This window comes from Peromyscus leucopus, chromosome 3, assembly GCF_004664715.2.
Source record: "Peromyscus leucopus breed LL Stock chromosome 3, UCI_PerLeu_2.1, whole genome shotgun sequence".
Taxonomy (NCBI): domain Eukaryota; kingdom Metazoa; phylum Chordata; class Mammalia; order Rodentia; family Cricetidae; genus Peromyscus; species Peromyscus leucopus.
In genome coordinates, this window is record NC_051065.1 from 131976437 (window position 1) to 131990426 (window position 13990).

The following is a 13990-nucleotide window of genomic DNA, read 5'->3' on the forward strand; positions in this document are numbered from 1 at the left end:
CATCATTTGGATCTTGAATTTCACACAAGAGCGGTGTGTTAAAGACTTGGTCTGTAGCTTCAGAGACTGAACTTTAAAGGTAGGGCCTGCTTCCAGGTGCTTAGGTCAGTGGGGTTGTTCCCTTGCAGGGCATGCTAGGATGTGAGCCCTGTCTTCCCCTTCTTTCCTGCTTCCTCTCCCTCCTGTCTGTGCTGGCAGCTACAAGGTGCTCAGGCTCCTCTGACCGGATGTACTATGACTCCAAAGCCCCGAAGCAAAATCTGAGAGACCTCAGATGGAACCTCTGAAATAATCCTTAGTCTATTTTAGGCACTTGGCCAGTGATGGAAAGTGGACTTTCACATAAAATTGCAATTCAATATACTACTAATATACTAAATAAAATGTAAAGTTCAGAGTATGGTTCAGGGTAAGAGCATTTGTCCAGGAAACATGCATGTGTATGAGTATACACACACACACACACACACACACACACACACACACACACACATACACACACATACACACATATACACACACGACACATATGCACACAAGTATACACATACATACATATGCATACATACACAGACATAAGCACACACATATACAAATATACATACATAAGCACAGATATATACATATACATTTATCCATATATGCACACATATATACACACATATAAGTACATATACACACATTTATTGACATATACATGTGCACACATATATATACATTTACTCACATATACACACACATAAACACATATACAGGCACACATGTACACAAGGAAATTTAAAAGATTTGGATATATCCAAGTGTTCTTAAGATGATATATACTTTTGATCTATAATTCTTACTAATTCTGCAGGAATTAAGGCACAGCAGGTGTGACAGGCCACGTTAAGGATCATATGTAAATGTCAGACTAGACGCCTTCAAGTTAAAGTTCTCAGTATGGATCTCAGTACAGGTCAAGTGCCCTGTGCCCTGGCCTTTTCCACTCAGTGCCATAGGAGCAGGGGTCATCCCAACTCACCCTTAGTATTTACAGTTAAGGTCATGCCAGTCAGGCCCTCAACTCTCAGCACTGAAGCATGCACATTTGGTATGTTCAAAGCTCACTTCTCAGTAACTCTGGTTGGGCCTCTCTTCTCTCATACTCTACAAATCCCTTTGGACAAATCACTCCTCTGAGGAGACACGGAGCCGCAGGCGCAGAGTCTGACCTGGGTGAAGGTGCTTCGTGAGGCTTTATGCTGGCACTGCGGTCTCTCCGCACCGGTGCAGGCTCCAAGGTGGGCAGACCTGTGGCAGAGGTGGTGGTTGTCCAAGTCGACGAGACTCTTCTCAGCAAGCCTGGGGGCAGACTCCTTCTCAGGCGCTGGAAGGAAGATTCACTTTGTTACCAGCCACATTTTAGATCCTTAACTTTTATGTAAAACAACGGAAGGAATCAAGGCATGTGGAAGCTGGAGATGGAACAGCACGGGCCAGATCTCATCTCTCACTATCCTGGAACATTGAACGAGAAACACAACACGGGAGTCATGAGGAAGGCAGCAGTAAGCCATGCCTGGTGTTCACTGGGGATCCAAGGACGTGAGAGCAAGAAGGAAATTGGGCTACACAGCAACCACTGGGGGGTCCTGGGTCTCCCCAAGACGGTTCTGTCTCAGATTGCTCACAAGTGGCAGGAAGGAAACCTTAGACTGTGGAAAGATTCGCTCAGACCAAACCCTTCATGCCACACCTACCTTGGGAATGGCCAGTTTGTCTTTCTCCAAGCCCTCCTCAGAATCAGAGCAGGTATAGTTCTCACCGAAGGTTACAGTGGGGTTCACTCTGGGCTTGTGGATGGCCTGGAAGGTGAGCTGGGTGCTGAGCAAGTTGCTCACGGCCCTCAGGGATGTACACACGTTTGGGGGCAGAGAAGGGTCCGCGAGGAGGTCAGTAATGAGGCCATGGGCCTCGCCCATCACGGCGATATCCACAGTGATGCTGGTTCCTGACTGGGACACCAAAGCAAGAGGTCAAGGATGGTGGAAGTGTAGAGGCGAAGTGAGCTAATTCAGGCTTTCTGGCTGAAAGACAAACAGCTGTCAGGCCTGGTAGTGCACATTGATAAACTTGACATAGAAGCAGCCGAGGCAGGAGGATCATGAATTCTAGGGCCAGCCTGGGCTATGTAGTGAGACCCTGCCTTACTTATGCACTCTCTTATAAGTAAAAAGCAAGTAAATCGAGTTAAACATTTCAGAACAACGAAGTTCAAGTCACATTGCTGTTTTGACACTTAGTCAAATTTGCCATGGTTGTTTTTGTGGGTCCATGATTTTCAAAAAAAGTTGCATTTTTAGAAAATATATACTGACACATAAAAATTGTACATGAAGGTTTGAGAGATGGCTCAGTGTTTGGGAGCATTTATCGCTCTTACAGAGGACCCGCACGACAGCTCCTAAACATCTGTAATTCTGTTTCCGTTTGGTCTGGTGCCATCCTCTGATCTCTTCCATACTTCATGCAGATGATGTATCAGTGGTCCTCAACCTTCCTAATGCTGCAACGCTAATACAGTTGCTCATGTTGTGGTGACACCAACCATAAATTTTCATTGCTACTTCATAACTGCAAGTCTTCTTCTGTTATGAATTATAATACAAATATCTGATATGCAGGATATCTGCTGGGGGTCATGATCCACAGGTTGAGAACCACTGGTGTACATACATACATACATGTATGTGTGTGTGTGCAGGCAAAACATTCACACACATCACACATGAAAATAAAAATAAATAAATATTAAAAAACATTTCAAACAGTTATATATGTAATATATTAATAGATTACGCATTGTATAATATCCAAATCAGGGTAAGTACATCTATCCCCTAAACATTCATCATTTCTTTGCACTGAAAATATTCCAAGGCCCTTCTTTCAGCTTGTTAAAAACTCATAACATTATCTTCATCTACAGCCTTCCCCCTGTGCAAAGGCATGTGGCAGCTTTTTCCTCTATCTGAGACACATTTTTCAAAGCAAGAGCTTGAGGAGGAATGGGCATTTATAGCAAGACTGAAACAGCGCTAGGGTTGCATCTTGGTATGACAGCACTTGCCTAACATATTTGAGCTCTGAGTTTGATGTCAGTATCACTGCCATCCAATGCCAAACAAACAGAAGATTGAACCAATCAACACCCAGTTTTAAAAGGCAGAGAATTTGAGGGTGAAAGCACCATCAAACATGCCTCATACAGAGTTCTTCATTCTACCATCCCTGGAAAATTCCATTTTGAAAGTGGCATTAACACACAAGAAGAGCTTGCTCCCAGAGAAATTTTAATGTAATACCTGAGCCTGGTATGTGGTAAGGATTCAATGAGTTTTAGAGACAGACATGAAAAGCCACCAAGTTTGTGCCTGAATTCACACTCTGTCTCTCCTGGTTGAGCAGATCAAATTTCAATTCTCTACTTTTGTGACACATTTGTTACAATTTGCCAGGTGTCCATCAGATCAGAGACATTAGGGAAGAAGAGAGAGAAGGAAAAGAAACAATAACAAAAACTAAAACAAGAAGTGAGGGCAACTGTTCTCACATTGCTGTTCAGGGAACATTAGAAGAGAGGGGGTATACAGGGAAGGCCATGTGGCAAGGTGAAGCCTCCAGACAATAACAAAGGACCATTTGCTCTGCCATGCAGTCACGCTGTGAGGCACAAGGAACTGTGTAATCTCAAACTGTACATCATAGTGATCAGGGAGGCAGGTCCTGGATCCAGGCATTTAGATCCAGGTCTGTCTCATAATCTAACACTTTCCAGCACCACAGTCTCTACCAGATAACTAAAATCTCTCCGTCCCTATATCTCCCATCTGTGATTTTTAGGTATAATAATAAGAGTTCTGGAAGTGGGCATGGGGGCAATACCTGTAACTGCAACATTTGAGAGAGGTTGTTCAAGGTTACTCTTAGTTATATGATGAGTTTGAGGACAGTGTGGAGATATACTCTCTCAAACAACAGAACAAGACAAGAAAAAAGCAAAACAATAACAATAACAACATAATAATAATCAACCATAATGTTAATGCTAAACTCTAAAGGTAAATGTAAGAATGAAAAGAGATGATGTACATCAAACAATTCTGTATTAGCAGTTATAAAATTTCAGTCACAGTTGTGGTATAAACAATAATATATATATTATAATATAGATAGAAATGATAGCCTTAAAGCTTTTCAACAAGAAGCTATTACAGTGTTAATAATTTCTCCACAATAGACTTAAATTTCAATGATTTGAAAAAATTAAATGTATAGAATTATAAGATGAAAATGAAGTGTGAAAGTGTTTTATAATCTGCCAGACAGAAACTTTAAAGATAGGAATTCAAAAGCTGCCAAGGAAACCTGTAACAGGGTTGTCAATATAAAGATAGAAACATCGATATAAGAAAATGCATCATAAAGGAAGAAGTCCGAGGGAAACTACACAAGACAAAACACAGTAAGTAATGGGCTTCTAAAAAATTAATCAAAGGAAAATAATACAGAAAGGGGGAATTGGTAAATAATCATCTGGCATGATATGGACTATAGGCATGCTGTATATTGCCTTTATTATGAGGACACATGGCCCCTGTATCCCTAGATTCTTTAGGACTTTTACCATTAAAGGAAATTGTATGTAGTCAAAGGCTTGCCATATCTAATGAGATGATCTTGCCATTTCTGCCCTTAAGTTTATTTATGTGCTGGTGTCCTGGTCAGTTTTCTGACAACTTGACATAGGAAGCATTATCTGGGAGAGGACCCTCAATTGACAAAATTTCTCCATCAGATTGGCCTCTAGACAATTTATGGCCATTGCCTTTATTGATGTGTGATGTGGGAGCTCTCAGCCCACTGGAAGTGGTGTCACTCCTGGGGTGGTTTTCCTGAGCTGTATAACAAAGCAGGTTGAGCAAAGCCATAGGAACTTTCTTCTACAGCCTCTGCTTCAGGACCTGCCTCCAAGTTCCTGCCTTGACTTCCCACCATGATAGTCTATATAAACTATAATTTGAAATAAATGATTTCTTCTACAAGTTGCTTTTGGTCACTGTCTTTATCACAGTAGTATAGACCTAACTAGAATAAGTAGACTACATTTATTGATAATATGTTGAACCATCCCTGTATCTATGAGATAAAGTCAAATTGATCATGATGGATACTCTTTGATGTGCTCTTGAATTCAGTTCACAACTATTTTATCAAAAACTTTTATATGTACATTCATGAGAGAGATTAATCTGCAATTTTCTTTTTGTTGTTGTTGTTGTATGTGTGTCTTGATCTTAAGTCAGGACAATGAATGCCTGCCAGTCCAGGCGGGAAGTAGGAGTTTAAGGCCACCATAAGTTATATAGCCAGTTTAAGGCAAGCCTGAACTATGTGAAGTGGCCTTAGTATTAAAAATAAAGAAATAAACAAAAACAAAACAAACTATTTTCTTCTCTAATAATTAAAGTGTAAAACAATTGAGCAAAGTCACCTACTATTACCAAACTTTGCCAGAGTTACAAAAATTAGCCAGGACCAGGTATTTATAAATCAATGTGAAAATTTAAATGCACTGTTAAAAGCTTCAGGATAATTATGCATATGTTATGCAGATATACACAATTTATGACAACATTCACAAAAATACCACCAGATTGGGCTAGTACCTCTTTTAACAACACATATTTTCAAGTTTATCTCATATGCTTGTCGAAAAAAATCACGCAGGGCATTCTTCTGAAATGGAAATTGTTCTCTCCACCTGTGCTTTTCTACTACAAATAAGCTATGCGATAGTTTGAATGGGAAATGTCTCCCACAAACTCAGACTCTTTCTGCAGAGGTGCAGCCTTGCAGCAGGAAGTACACCACTAGGGGAGGCTTTGAGAGTTCACAGCCTTGCACCCCATGTCCCTTCTGCTCTCTCTGATTTATGCTCGCAGGTAAGGATGTCACCATGCCTCACCTGGCATAATGGATTCATATAGCTCTGGAAACATAAGCCAAAATAAACTCTTTCTTCTATTAGTTGCTTTTGACATGATTTTTTTTTGTGTGTCACAGAGACAGAAAAGCAACTGACACACATACCCTAAGACACTGTACTGCTTCCGTGAAAATTTGAAATTTTAAGTTGAACTTTGTAATTGGAAGTTTCTCCAGCCCCACCCAGCCCCGCAGTCCCGTAGCTGCTTATAAAATAATCACTCAGAAGCTTAATATTAATCACAAACTGCATAGCCCATGGCTTTTAGCTTCTTGCTAGCTAGTTTGTACAATGTAACCCAACCCATTACTATTAATCTATGTATCACCACATGCTCCATGGCTTTACCTGCATCCCATTACATGTTGCTCCTTGGACGGCAGTTTGGCGTCTCTCTTTACTCTCCTTTCTCTTTTCACTATCTCTCTTGGATTTTTCTGCCTGACTCCATCCTGCCCTGCCATAGGCCAATGCAGCTTTATTTATTAGCCAATGGGAATAACACCTATTCACAGCGTATAGAAAGACATTCCACAGTAGACCATGAAAGGACAAAATTTTAGGACTTTTTGACAATGAAATAAATCTCAAAAAAGAAGAAGAGTAGGTCCATCCATAATTAGGTTAGATTTTTTTTTTAAATAAATTATTGGTGAGGAGAATAACTTTGTCTTATTTCCTATTTTTATGTCTTAAATATTTTTATTACATTTGTGTGTGTGTGTGTGTGTGTGTGTCCATGCATGTATGTGTGTTGTGTGTGCTGTATGTGGTGAGTGGTATGCGTGTAAGAGAAAGAATGGTGTGTGTGTGTGAGTGTGTGTGTATGGTGTATATGATGTGTGTGCATGTATATATACATATATCTATACATTTAGGTGCATGGGACAAATGGAGTGCCAGAGGGCAGCATTCTGAAATCAGTTCCCTCCTGTCATGTGAGTGGCAGGGATTGAACTCAGATTCTCAGGCTTGACATAAGTACCTTTACACAGTGAGCTCTCTGGCCAGTTCCTGTTTGTTTACTTCAAATACAGCTTTAAAAAAAGCAAACCATGTATTTCACACATATTTAGAGAAAAATATTAAAATTTTATGAAGTATCTTTAAAAAGAAAAAGGGGAATTCACCCACATAAACTTTAAAATGGGTGCTGTGTTGATGTGGTATAGCTTGTTAAGCTGACTCAGTGGGCCATGAGAAACAAGAGAAAAAAACATGTCAAGAAGACATGAAGTTGTGGGGGAGGGGGTGTGGGGTAAATGGTGGACCTTGGAGGAGCTAGACGGAGAAGTGGGAGTGAATATGATCAGGATACACTGTATGTGTGCATGAAATTCCCAAAGAACTGATTTAAAACATTGTAGTTAAAGAAAAAAATCATTGTTGTTATAAGCAGTAGATTTCTTTGTGGCATTTCCTGTATACTCTATAGTTCTATAGCAAAGGCCTTTTGAAAAAAAAAGCAGGCAAGAAGCAGGACATGCAGACTGGGATCAGCTGAGCAGCCAACATGAACACATTGCACTTGCTTGGAAAAAGAAAACAACAGCAAGAAGAAAAAGTCCACATCGCCTACTGGCATTAAGTCATGCCCAGCTTGACTGGATTTCAGGTTTAAGAACATTATCATGAAAGATTTAAAAGCTGCATTGTACATAAGAACTTATCACCACCCTTTTGGCTCAAAGAACTAAGGATGCTATTGAAGCATGAAATGTAAGACTAACAATCAAATTTGATTGCCCTGAACCTGCCAAGAGCAACCATACATGAGTGGCTGAGAGGTACCCTGATGCTGTGCCAATAAACAGCAGACAAACTATAAAGCCACTTGTATGTTCAGAGAGTGGCTATTAATGAATTTTAGGCAGTGGGGCTTCCATCATTGAGATGGTGTTTTTTAAATCATGTGCAAAGTGGAAAAATTGGATGATTCACTCAAAGGGTATTTTCATGTCTTTTCAAATAAAAAAATATTAAATTTCTATGTATAACAATAATAATCATATGTTTCATTAGGCTAAGTAAAAATGTTCAATAATGACAATAAACACTAAAATCAGGCTTATGCAAAGGCCAACAAAAGGAGACGTTTTAAACTAACAAGCTGAGCTCATCAGTTCAGTAACCAGCTGCAGTAGCCCCAGACCACAGTGGGCCTATGACCACAGAGGGCAGATGATTAAACAAGGCTTAAAACAAACACACAAACAAAAAAAGTCCCAAGAACAACATAAAACATTAAAACATCCTATCTTGTTCTCCCCTTATAGCAGAAACGTTTATATTTAACTTTCAGAAACACTGTTTAATGGCAACCAAACTTGAAGCCCCATCTTTAGGTAGAAATCTGGTGTTTCACTCCAGTGAACAGTGGGGAACAAAGTGCAGTTTTATGTATCCTTAATAGCTCACTCCGTCTCACTCTGCACACCAAGCTGGCCTCCAACTCACAGAGATCCACTTGCCTCTGTCTTCCAAGTGTTGGGATTAAAGGCGGGTACCACCACACACCATATCCACTGCCTTTTTGAAAGCACACCCTTTAAAACATTTCCCTCCTCTGCTTCTTTCCTCTATCCAGTCAACTTTGCAGTCTTCTGACAGTGTCCAGTGTGCAGACTTTCAATTTTCACAGACAAGAATGGCATCGTGACAAAAGAGTTGGACACTTTCAAAGTACTGTTTTCATCTTAAAACAAAGGCTCAAGGCAACAAATTGACTGTGAAATGTCCCCCATAAGCCTGTTTATTTGAATACTTCAGCCCCAGCTGGTGGTACTGTCTGGAGAGGCTGTGTCATCTTTAGGAGGTGTGGCCATGCTGGAGGAAGTAAGGCTCTGCAGAGAGGTAGAACTTGGGGGTTATAGCTCACTCCTACTTCTGGCCAGATATATTCTCTCTCTGTCTCTCTGTCTCTCTGTCTTTCTCTCTCTCTGTCTCTCTGTCTCTGCATTTCTCAAATGCAAACCCAATGTACTAGCTACCTCAAGGACCCAAAGGAATGCCTTCCCCACTGCTGTAGCTTCTCCACCACAAAGGACCAAATGCCCTCCAATGCTGGGCTAAAATAAATATTTCCATCCTGAATTGCTCACTTCAAGTATCTCATCATGGTGACTAAAAAAGTAATACCCCAAAGGACAAGTTAAAAAGATGAACAATACAGTTGAAATCAACATTAAACCTAATTCCAAGATTAGACATGTATATCAAGTCAACTATAGAAACTTTATTTTCATTTTTACTATTGTTATGTCACAAGTTTTCTGGTTAGACAAAGGGAATCTTTGAATGTGGGTAGGCATCAGAAAGAATTCACTCTCTGAAGATCATCATTGAAAATCTAATTACCATGAGCTGTAAGTTATAAAGATCCTAGTAAGTATATGTAAACAAGTCACAACAGGTTGTAAAGTAATATATCTTTAATATGTCAGACTATTTGCTGAAGCACCATGTCAGGTGTGAATGAAAATATTCAGATCATAGGGTTTTTAATTTTTTTAAAAGGCAGCTTAGAAAATAAATATGGGAAAAACACAGATGAAAACAGAAGCTAATGAACATTCCTTACTTAAAGGAAGAAAAGCAAGAAGGGGGGAGTCCAAGCTTGAGCAATGATGGAAATAAATTTCCTGCTTCATGATTAAGGAGGTTGTCTCACATGAGGGAAGGGAGGGAAAGACATCTTTGACACATCCCTGTCGAGGTGACATGGAGCAGTCACGTGAAACCTCTGATTCCCACACAGTCAAGGGTAATGATTAAACTGATAACTTTATGAAACAGATTGATGTCACGCCTGCCCAGGTAGAGAACACACAATAATTTACAAATCCTCCTACTCATTACAGCACCTGGTGTCTTTTTTTGTTGTCAGAGACAGAAGCAGCACAAAGCAGACTTCACAAATCCGCATGAAGGTCACACACTTTAAAACACGAGAGCTGAGAAGCTAGGTAGGTAACCCACTGGGAATGCCATAAATCTTAGATTAGGAAGCTGAAAAATGTATTTTCAAGCCGGGCGGTGGTGGCGCACGCCTTTAATCCCAGCACTTGGGAGGCAGAGGCAGGCGGATCTCTGTGAGTTCGAGGCCAGCCTGGGCTACCAAGTGAGTTCCAGGAAAAGCGTAAAGCTACACAAGAGAAACCCTGTCTTGAAAAACCAAAAAAAAAAAAAAAAAAAAAATGTATTTTCAAATCCCATGACAGTTTCCTAAACCAATCACAGATATCCTCAGGCAATGCTATCCACTAAAACACTTGGTCTTACATCCTATAAAATTGGAGAATTGGCTGGAGTTCTTACTGGCCTTTCTATCATCTTTCTATGTGACACACACATACACACACACACACACACACACACACACACACACACACACACGAGAGAGAGAGAGAGAGAGAGAGAGAGAGAGAGAGAGAGAGAGAGAGAGAGAGAGAGAGAGAAGTCAATGATTTGTATGGTATTTTTGACATCATTTTATTTTTATGTGTGCGCGCATGTATGTATGTGTATTCTAGAAGATGCTGCTTCATGTCTTCCTCCAGCACTCCACATCCTATATGCGAAAGCAGATTCTCTCAGTAGAACCCAGCACTTGCTGACTTAGCTAAACTACCTAGTCAGGGTTCCTCTATGTCAGTGTCCTAAAGGCTAGTATTGCTCTCCATGCTCTCCTGGCATTTGCCTAAGTGTTGGATATACAAGCTGTAGTCCTTATAGTTGAGTGTCAAGCATTTTAGCCACCGAGCCATCTATCCATTGGCTAACATTTTAATGTTAAAATTATTTTACAAACAGTAAAATACTTGTTTTACCGACTACTGATCTTACCATGATTTTTCTATATTACAAATCATTATGGTGTCACTTATCATTCTTATGATGTCACTTATTCTTAACTTTGCCTAATGCACACTGAGTCTTCCAGGGAACTGACTCCTGTCTGGAACTTTCACAGACTCTTTTCTCTTGATCATCAATGTGTGCTTTGATCAAAGGTCAGTTTTGCTGCTTCCCAGGACTATTTAAACCAGGTTACATTTATCACAGTACATATGGGAATGAAATAATCACTAAATCTACGGCAAGTGAGGGAATGGAATCCATTTCCTTAGAAACTAACAGACTGGTTTTGTGGAGTTGCACAGGTTTTGTAAAGAGGCTTCATGAAGGTAGATTTTCATTGAATTAGGCTGTTCAGTCATGACTTCAAACGTTCAAATAGAAAACCGTGACATACTTGAAGGACTTTCAACTAAAAATGTTCCCAAGTTCCTAATTCATTTCCACTATAAAGAAACTGAAATTGGCAGTCATCCATAGTATGGCTTTTGGGACTTAAGAAAGGCAACTTGGAACTACAATACACACAGGGGATACAACCTCAGAAAAGAGGCATTTTTGGTCCCTCATCAAAAGATGTGGGAAAGCTTGACTGCTTACATACTAAATGAAAATACATTACTAGAGGTATGGAAAATTTATGAAATATTTTATGATTTTTTTTTCTGCTTGAAAGGCTTTTTCCCAACCTCTGGTCCTAATTATGGCAGTTAGCAGAGCTTCAGTGTGTTTTAAACCCAATGTTTCCTTTCGGTTGAAATGAGGCATGATAAAATAGCTATGACAAGCTATTCCTTATGATTCCTGGAGCAGGAGATAAAATGTAGAGCTCATTCAAAAATAGGCACTAAGGGGTGCCATGATGCTTCCAAGGGAGGGGAGCAAGTAGTGGTCCTACACAGCTATGGCATCAGTGAACTGTTAACAATCACCAGGAGGGCACAAAGGCCCATGGGTCTGCAGTAGTGGAATGCATGCCTTGGTGGTAATCAGTGGCATTTCCATCAGATCTGACACCCAGAGAGAGAGGGTGGGGGGCTTGATACATGGCCAGTTCTCTGGAAGTAGTAGATTCCTGGATCTTAGAGAAGCACCTACAACTGACACTCTACCAAATCAGCATCACTCCTAACTTTAAATCTTTAACCTTATACCTAGAGATACATGTAATTCTTGCCATTCATCAAAGAAATGTCTCTTTGCAAAAGATGGAGGCCATTACAGAAAACCATGACTGGCCAAAATGCAGACACCAAATGATTATGGGATGTACAGCCCCAGTTGATACATCTACAATACAACTCCTGCACCTGAGGCTCAGGGAACATCACAAAAGAAGGGGTAGACGGATTGTAAGAGACAGAGGACCAGGAAATCTACTGTGATATTGTGTCTCCTAGAAATGGTGGGCAAGATTCACCCATGATATCCCAACAGCATGGCTGCCTAAAAGTACACCAATAGATATACTAAAATGGAAGGGGAATCCAAGAGGGACCTACCCCAGACAGGCAACTAAGGAATGCTGAGAGACTGAGAAATAACCTCCCCAGAAAAGACATACCCCCACCCCATTGGTTGTCCAGTGCTATGTCATTGGCTCAGAAATCGTTTATGTACAAGTGTCATTATATGGACTGAGCAGGCTGTGTTTATATATTCAAGAATTATATTATATTATATTTAATTATTAAGCTATAATAATTAAAGAATTTGAGGGAGAGAAAGGAGGTGCATGAGAAGTATTGGAGGAAGAAAAGGGAAGGGAGACATGATGTCATATTTTAATTAAAAAATTTGAAAGTAGATAATAAAATAATAGTACTGCTACTACTAATAATAATTCAGCAGCAAACGTGGGGAGCACCCAGTCTCCAGTGCAGGTCTCACTAGATGTGCACTATGTGTGTGAGGAGTTAGAAAGCAAGGGTGTCAAGAGTTGGTCCAAAAGACAAGGTATTTTGTTTATTTACTAGTACCAAATTTCTATTTTGTGGGGTCATGGGAGACACAGAATGTAAAGTCATGCTGCTTGATTTCAAGTTTTAGGTCTGCTAATATGCATGTAGGCAAATCTATTTCTCTCTATAACCCTTGCTTTCTTAACTCTAAAACAGGCTTATAATAGCACCTATTTGTTGATGATTAAATGAAACCATGTGTTAGTAAAGTCTCAGGAAGACAAATATAGCAATATAAAATCATGGATGTATATTACATGAAAGAAGACATGAAAATAAACAAATGTGACTAATGAGAGAGGGAAGAAAGGGAAGGGCCAGAAAATATGGGGGAATAAACACGAGGCAAAGCGTATCCTGGTAGGAAAAGGTCTTTATGTAACCAAGGACCGTGTACAATGAATATATGAAAAGGAAATCAGACAAAAAGAGTACTAGTAAGCGCTTAGCCTGGAATGTATGTTTAATAAATATTACATATTACCAGCATTGTTGCTACTGAGCTGAAATAATTCAATGTGTAAAGAAGGAATCATAAACACGTTCATCTTTGTCACTTGTACCGGGTATTTCTCTCTTTCTCTCAACAATTATTCAACTGTGTGTGTGTGTGTGTGTGTGTGTGTGTGTGTGTGTGTGTGTGTGTGTACTTGTGTATGTGTTGCATGTGCACATGTTCTTGTGGAGTTCAGAAGATGGTGCTGAGATCTCCTGGAGCTGAAGCTATAGGCAGTTGTGAGTCACCCAATGTGGGTGCTAAGCACTGAACTCAAGTTCTCTGGAAGAGCAGTAGATCTTACATGCTGACTCATCTCTCATCTCCAGGCAGAATTTCTTTATAAAAGAAGACAGCCTAAAGATAAGATTTCTCTACCAACAAACCTAAAACAATAAAATCAGAACTTCTAATATTTTCACTTCTTACTTGAGGCATAAGTAGTTATAAAGTCTATATTCCCTACCTACACCCAAATGCTCCATAATAGGTCTGAGATTAATTTTCAGCCGTTAAAAAGTAATTGTACAAAAGTGCTGGTTTCAGTTAGCATGGTCGATTGCACTGGTGTGATTTATAACACACCCTGAAAAGAATTCTAAGAGCAGGCATCTGAGCCCCATTGTTGCAAGTATTTTTCTTTTCTAT

General features: G+C 39.9%; 1 protein-coding gene across 3 annotated transcripts in view; it reads right to left on the reverse strand.

Moving 5' to 3' along the window:
• Positions 1 to 13990, reverse strand: part of Pde3a (phosphodiesterase 3A) — a 287295-nt gene that overhangs the window by 56635 nt on the left and 216670 nt on the right. For 2 of the 3 annotated variants that reach the window (XM_028872232.2, XM_028872233.2), the window contains exons 3-4: positions 1740 to 1994; positions 1212 to 1366 (exon numbers count right to left, since the gene is read on the reverse strand). In XM_028872232.2, coding sequence (XP_028728065.1) covers positions 1212 to 1366; positions 1740 to 1994 — 410 coding nt within the window. The remainder of the gene's footprint in view (positions 1 to 1211; positions 1367 to 1739; positions 1995 to 13990) is intronic. The other variant, XM_037204010.1, reaches the window with a different exon arrangement.